We start from the raw sequence: 6,945 nt of genomic DNA, 5'->3' as shown, positions 1-6,945 counted from the left end.
AACGAATCAATTAATTGTTAATTATACAGTATTACGTACGTAGGTAGAGTTTAGCTTTAATTTGCATGCATGATGCATCTAGGTTCTTCTTAACATAGTTTATTTGTTTACTTTATTTGTAACATACTCTTTTAATTTTCACACAAACCAAAGAAGAAGATAGCTAGAGTAAAAGGGGAACGAACAATTAATCAATTTAATTACTTGCCCCTTCCGCCACCAGGCCGTGACACCACTAGCTACCACCTCAATCTGTCACCACACCTACCACTCAATAATTATAATAGATAGGAACTTACTTTAAATTTTATTAGTTTCCAAAACATATATATATATACATACATACATACATATATACATATATATATATATACATATATATATATATATATATATATATATATATATATATATATATATATATATATATAATGCGGAGTATTATTTTACATATGAGTATTTTATATCCACTTTTTTTGTCTTTAAAATCATGAATGGCATCTAAACATAATATTAGCACAGTAAAATCACACAAAAATAAATCAAACCAACGTTAAGGCTAACCTTTACAATATTCATCACTATAGAGATGAAGAAAAGACGCATCATATGATCACATTCACAACCTAACTAATTGCAACGTCCAACGTAGTACATACAATGTTGTTGTTTGTTATAAGTCTACAAGAATACTAACATAGACACATAGTAAAAGATTAGAGCTTCATCCCTTCCTAAAGATGATCTAAAAAAAAACACTAGCTTAACAGAATTGAGCATTTGATCAGCTGGTTTCAGGCCTTAGCTTGCACTTAACATAACATATGTACATGAATGTCAGATCAGATGACGGTCACTTGTTCGAACATTCTGGTGTAATTGAAGTGGTGGAACACTGGGCGGAGTAGTCGTGAGGGGGATCAGAATAAGGATTTTCCGCCAGAAACCTCTCGCCAACTGGTGTAAATGCCCTTTTCGGTCTTCTTCAACTCGTACGCTCCTTTTGGTCCTCGAACATGGTCTAGCTGCAGTGGGTGTCGCTTTGCTGGTATCACACATTATTATTGTGAGAATTTAACATACATGAAAACGATTAATATGAAAAAGAAAATGAATAAGTGAAGAAATGAATTATACCATTTGTGTGAATTGTTATTGAACCCTTGCTCCCTAAAATCTTGACTTGTATCCTTAAAACCCCGTGTTCAAGTTTACACACGCACCAATTTTCCAGAAATGAACAGCCGAGCGGGCAGTTGGTGTCGTTGCTATAGACATCGTAGTAGTTGCTGCAGTTCAATGTGATCATACACTTGTATTTCCGACGTCCATTATTCTCCTCCAACTGAAAAGTATCTTCTGTATTTAAGCCGGTAATCCCGTTAACAAAGACACAGTATTTCCTTACCCACACCTTGTACTCGATGCAGCCCGGCATATCCATACGGATGTACAAGAAATAGTTTCCGGTCGCGTCGTCCTCTTTCTTGAAATTGGTTTCAAATATGCCCTTCCCGGTCTTCTCATATGCACGAACAAATGGGTTAACATGACAATCCTCCTCTGTACATTGCCCTGCACCCCATACATATATACACGTACTTTATTACTCTCTCCGTTTCAAATAAAAAAATCATGGATTCTAATACCAAGTAATTACTACTTGGTATAAACTTAAGAGAAATATGACATCGATTAATTAGAAAAAATATGAAAATATTTTTTTACCGGTCGCAAAAAAATTTCTATTATTGCCGTTGCAGCATGTACAATTATCGTTGTGCCCACGCTCGAAAACGACTCCCTCTACGTAATATGCATTCGTAATTTAAGGAACATTAAACATATGCTTAACAAGTACTAATGTATCATACAAAATAACAATTACAGTAGTAATAAAAAAATTTCAGTAAGGTATGTACATGAAACTAACTCTTACCAAGTCGAAAATTATTGGGATTATGATGCGGTTGTTCTTTATTCGCGGCAGTTTCAGATTCTTGATAAAATTAAACAAAATTACAACGTATATTTGATGAAAATTTCAACAAAAAAAAAATGAGGATAAAAATAAAAAGACAAACCAGAATTCTTTTTCTGAGGAGCATTATAAGTGAGGTAGGCATTATGAGCACCAGTAATTAAAAATCTGCAGGATCCTCTGCTGAATTCAGAGTCGAAGTTTACTTGATTAAATTCCTGACAATCAAGTTTAATATAACCATCATAAAACCTTTTTGATTTAACATGGAGCCATTCTTTATCGTCAAATTTATCAGCGAAACCGATAAAATGAATCGCCTTGAGTTCATCCACCGGACTGAATCGAACGTCTTCTGCTCCCGGCATGTCTACTCGAACGTAAATGCCATTTTTGGTCTTCTTCAACTCGTATGCTCCTTTTGGTCCTCGAACATAGTCTAACTGCAGTGGGTGTGGCTTTCCTGCTTATTCAAACCAAACATAAATTATATGTATCACACATTATTATCAGAGTTTAATATTCAAGAAAATGATGAATGTCAAAAAGAAAATGAATAATTGAAGAAATGAAATATCAAAAGGAGAAAGAAAGTGAAGAAAGGAATTATACCATTGTTGTCAATTGTAATTAATTCCACCATTATTACAGAAAGCTCGTGAGTTGTTAAGATCAATTTTGTTTACTGGGTTTTTTCTGGTAATGATTTCTTTTACTTCTGGATTTTCACTCGCTTTACAGTTTATCTAGTGTATATATAGGCACATTTTAGAGCCCACATCTTGGGTTTATAATTATAATTAATTAATGACTAATAATTTATTATGATGATAAAGTTAGTTAACTACCAACGATTCTGTTAATTCCGTTGGAAACCTCTGTTTGTTCTGTTTTTAGTTCTTGGTTAGTTTTTAAACCTCGTGTGGTAAATTATGTTACTAACTCTACCCTTACGTAAGATATAATTGTTAAATTAGTATTGTATAAAGCTGCTTTAACCCATATTTAATTTTTGATTTTTAGTACTATAGTAGTTAAATTTGATTCTTGTACTTTTAGAAAGCCAATTAGATTATAAAATCTCTCCATTTCATTAATGTTACGGAGTATTTACATTTTTCACAAAATCCTATCCTACAAAGACATTCTAAGATTATACAAGTACATATTTACCCTATTGACATTTTACTATAAAGTCAATTAGTTTATATAAAACTATGTAACAATTAGTATAATTTCTTGATTAAAGGGTTGTGTATAAGAAGTTAAAAAAAAAAATTACAGAAAATTAACATTTAATTACATGATTGATGCTTGTTTTAATTTGTCATGAATTCCAAACTTATTTAAAGTAATTTTCGTATAGACCCTATCTCATAATGTAACTCCTATTTGAATCGGTTGAAACTCGATGCAAAAGATTCATTGATGGTATAGATAATGTGGATGAGTGAAAAATTAATAGCAAGAGCGAAATGGTTATTGTTTATTTTTTGGTGTTTAGAGAGTCAAAAGGTGGGGGTGAGAATCGATTTCAGAACCTTCTACAATCGAGAGGGGAGCTCTAACCACTTGCATCTCAGAGGGGAATGGGTATGGACTCATGCTTGTCATGCACGCTCAAACAAAATTGAGAAGCCAAAAAGGCCCAAAACCCAATAAACCAAATCGGACCCATAAACCCATGGGTTGGTTTCTCTAGACCATTCCAAATTTCCACGCGTACTTTAATTCATCATTTATTCATGATTGTCTATAAAATTAAAAAAACAACAAATTAGAAATTAAAAATCCCCAAAATTGTTCGTTCGTTCGTTCGTTCGTTCTCATCTTCTTCCTGCTATCACAATTTTCTCTCTCCTAGGGTTAAGCTTCTCAATCCAGAAAAATCAATGGCGTCAACCAGGAAGATTACTCTGAAAAGCTCAGATGGTGAGACATTCGAGGTAGAAGAAACGGTTGCTTTGGAATCTCAGACGATTAAGCATATGGTTGAAGATGATTGCGCTGATAATGTTATCCCTTTGCCGAATGTTACGAGCAAGATCCTTGCTAAGGTGATTGAGTACTGTAAGAAGCATGTGGATTCTCCTAAATCATCGTCTGATAACGCCGCTGCTGCTGCCGATCGTCAGGTTGATGATGAACTTAAGACTTGGGATGCTGATTTTGTCAAAGTTGACCAGGCTACCCTCTTCGATCTCATCCTTGTATCCCTCTTTCTCTCTCCTCTCTCTATTTCATTCTTCAATTGTTGAATTTTCTGGGTTTTTATTTTTCTCTATTGATTGGATGAAATAGTTGTTTATTTGGGGGTTTGAACTTGAATTTTGCTTGGGTTGATGTTATGAAAGACTTGAAAGTGTTGTTTTGTGGAGAATTTCTGATTTGGATATTATATTTGGGAAGTTGGGGAGTAATCATTTTTTGGGGGTTTGAACTGAAATTTGCTTGGGTTTGATGTATTGTAGAATAATTAAGTGTTGTATTTCTTTTGGATATTGAATTTTGAAAGTAGTATACAACAGATTGACAGCTTCTGTAGGTATAGATATTGCCATATTGGAGAGAAGAAATTAGGACTATGTTTCTTAATTGATTGGGATTTTCTTCATATACTGCTAGTCTCCTGGGTGTTTTATATGATTCCTCTTGATAAGATTTTCGCTCGGATGATTACCTGATTGTTTATCTTCGACTCTGTTGGGCTATATTTTGATGCGGATTAAAAATTTGTGTGCTCTGTTGGAATCAGATTGTCTTAAGGTTGTGGTAATTGTGCATCTGTTATTGTTTTGTTTGATTCCTTAGGGGTGTTGGTGTTGGGGTAAAGGTGTGTCCAAATTTTAACACTTTGTTTGGATAAGGGAAAGGGAGCGAAAGGAACAAGTTTTGTTTTGTTTGATTAGGATGGAGAGAATCTTCCCTCTTTAATAAACACCATCCCTCAATATTGGAGAGATTATAGAGCTCCATCTTACCCCTCCCTAAAGTTATAAGATTAAATCATTGAGTCCGATGCATCCTTTTGTAAACATCACACGGATGAATTAAGGAATGGTTTGTCTTGTAATCTTGGTCAAGAACCTATAGGGAAGTAAGTGTTTTCTAAAGTGCTGTAGAAGCTAGGAAAATCCCTTTGGAGACTCAGTATCATACCATCTAACCATCACTTATTCCCTATTTGTACTTTTTCTATATTGCTTGACCATTCAATTTTAAATTTACTTCGATTCTGGAGTGGTGTACAGGATCATGTTGCGACTGTCTATTTTCTGTTTTCAGAAGGGGCTATGTCTGTGTTTTTTGTGTGCTGAAGCTGTTTAACTTTTGGTATTTTGGAGTAGTTCAATGCACTCTTGGGCTCCTTTATCATTGATTACTAGAAGTGTATATGACTAGTTACTTCTGGATGGGATACCTTAACATCTGCATTAGTCTTTACAAAGTTTGAAGGATCCATTTGTTTTACATTTTGCTGCCTACAGTACTAGCTGATTGGGTTGTATTCTGGTTTATGTGGTTAGTTTCATAAGTTCATAGCTACAGTTACTGTTTGTTCTCTTTGAATCTGATTATACCCTTTCTTGTGCAAAGTTTTTTTTTTTTTTTTTTTTTTTTTTTTTTTTTTTGCTTATATATATAAATGTGGATAGAAAAGCCAAACTGTGTTTGACAGTCTTTTTATCTTCTCAGATAATATTGTGAGATGTCTTTGAAGATTCTTGATTTATTTTTCAAAAAGTAATAAGCATACTTTTTAGAAAATGTATAAAAATTGATTGATTTGTTCTTAATTTCAGGCTGCCAACTACCTGAATATTAAGAGCTTGCTGGACTTGACTTGTCAAACCGTTGCTGACATGATCAAGGGAAAGACACCAGAAGAGATCAGGAAGACATTCAACATCAAGAATGACTTTACTCCGGAGGAAGAGGAAGAGGTTCGCAGGGAGAATCAGTGGGCCTTTGAATGATGCCATGGCATTGAGGAATACAATCAAGCCCGTGGGAAGGATGTGTTTGGCTATTCTATGAATGAATATACCAATGAATTTATGCCTCTTGTAGTTGAAATTGAGATTCCTGACTTGGTCTCATCTTTATTCTTCTGTCTTAGAATGTACTCTTCAGTGGTGAGACGAAGATGGATTGTAAATAATAGTAGTCTTATGGAGGGTTGCTGCTTGTGGGTGACTGCTACTGATGGTAGCCCCATCTTCAGACAGTCACACCTTCCATCTTTTAATCATGTATGTGAATTGTGGGGTACTTTGCATTCATAACTTAAATTTTATGTTTCTGATTTCTTTGAGATTTAGCTACTATGAGTTGGTGTTCTTGCTGCATTTTGAGTATTGCCTCTAGGCTGAGAACTTGTTTGGTTCTACAGGAGATAAAGGTATGGAATCAGACATAAGGAGAAAGTACTGCAATATGAATAATATTAACTTGTGGTTTGTCTTCCAGCAATTTTTTTTCCTCCTAATCAACAAATGAAATCTTTATTTCTCCTTTTGCATCATCATGGTATTCAAATTCGCCATTGTCTTCCCAAGAACTGAGAAAATCGTCATTTCTGAGGTTAATAAGCCTTCAGATTACAGAAAATTTTGGAGAATTTCAAAGCCAAAAGTTAGGAAACTGAAAGAGATGGATTGTTGTGTTTGAGCCTCGTTTTTGCTGAACATTTTAACAGCCTACACTCTAGATGTTTGCATGTATGTATTTCGATGAATTCACATGAGCATATGTAAGCATAAAATTTATTAGTTTATCGAATTGTTTCAAATTCAACTACCATATTGCCTTCGATACTGTTAGAGCCAGACAAAGCTTGAGGGCTTGCTTTCAGAAATTCTGAAGAGTGTGAACAAGCTGCAACTTAAAATTGTTTCTCTGTTTTAATGAGTTTGGTGTTGTTAGATTTGTTAGTATAAACTATGAAGATTGAAGTGACTAGA

At 34.3% G+C, this 6,945-nt stretch overlaps 1 protein-coding gene across 1 annotated transcript; it reads left to right on the top strand.

Annotated features, from left to right (window-relative positions):
- The first annotated feature begins 3,760 nt into the window (after nucleotides 1-3,760).
- On the top strand, nucleotides 3,761-6,296 carry LOC145561956 (SKP1-like protein 1A). The gene is made up of 2 exons (XM_081622093.1): nucleotides 3,761-4,191; nucleotides 5,785-6,296. The coding sequence occupies exons 1-2, from the start codon at nucleotides 3,874-3,876 to the stop codon at nucleotides 5,956-5,958; spliced, it is 492 nt and encodes a 163-aa protein (XP_081478219.1). The 5' UTR covers nucleotides 3,761-3,873; the 3' UTR covers nucleotides 5,959-6,296.
- Nucleotides 6,297-6,945: the final 649 nt, after the last annotated feature.

The sequence above is a fragment of the Chenopodium album genome, chromosome 10, assembly GCF_948465745.1.
Source record: "Chenopodium album chromosome 10, dcCheAlbu1.1, whole genome shotgun sequence".
NCBI classification, from domain to species: Eukaryota; Viridiplantae; Streptophyta; class Magnoliopsida; order Caryophyllales; family Amaranthaceae; genus Chenopodium; species Chenopodium album.
The sequence above is the reverse complement of the archived record's forward strand: the minus strand, read 5'-3'. Positions and strand labels throughout refer to the sequence as shown.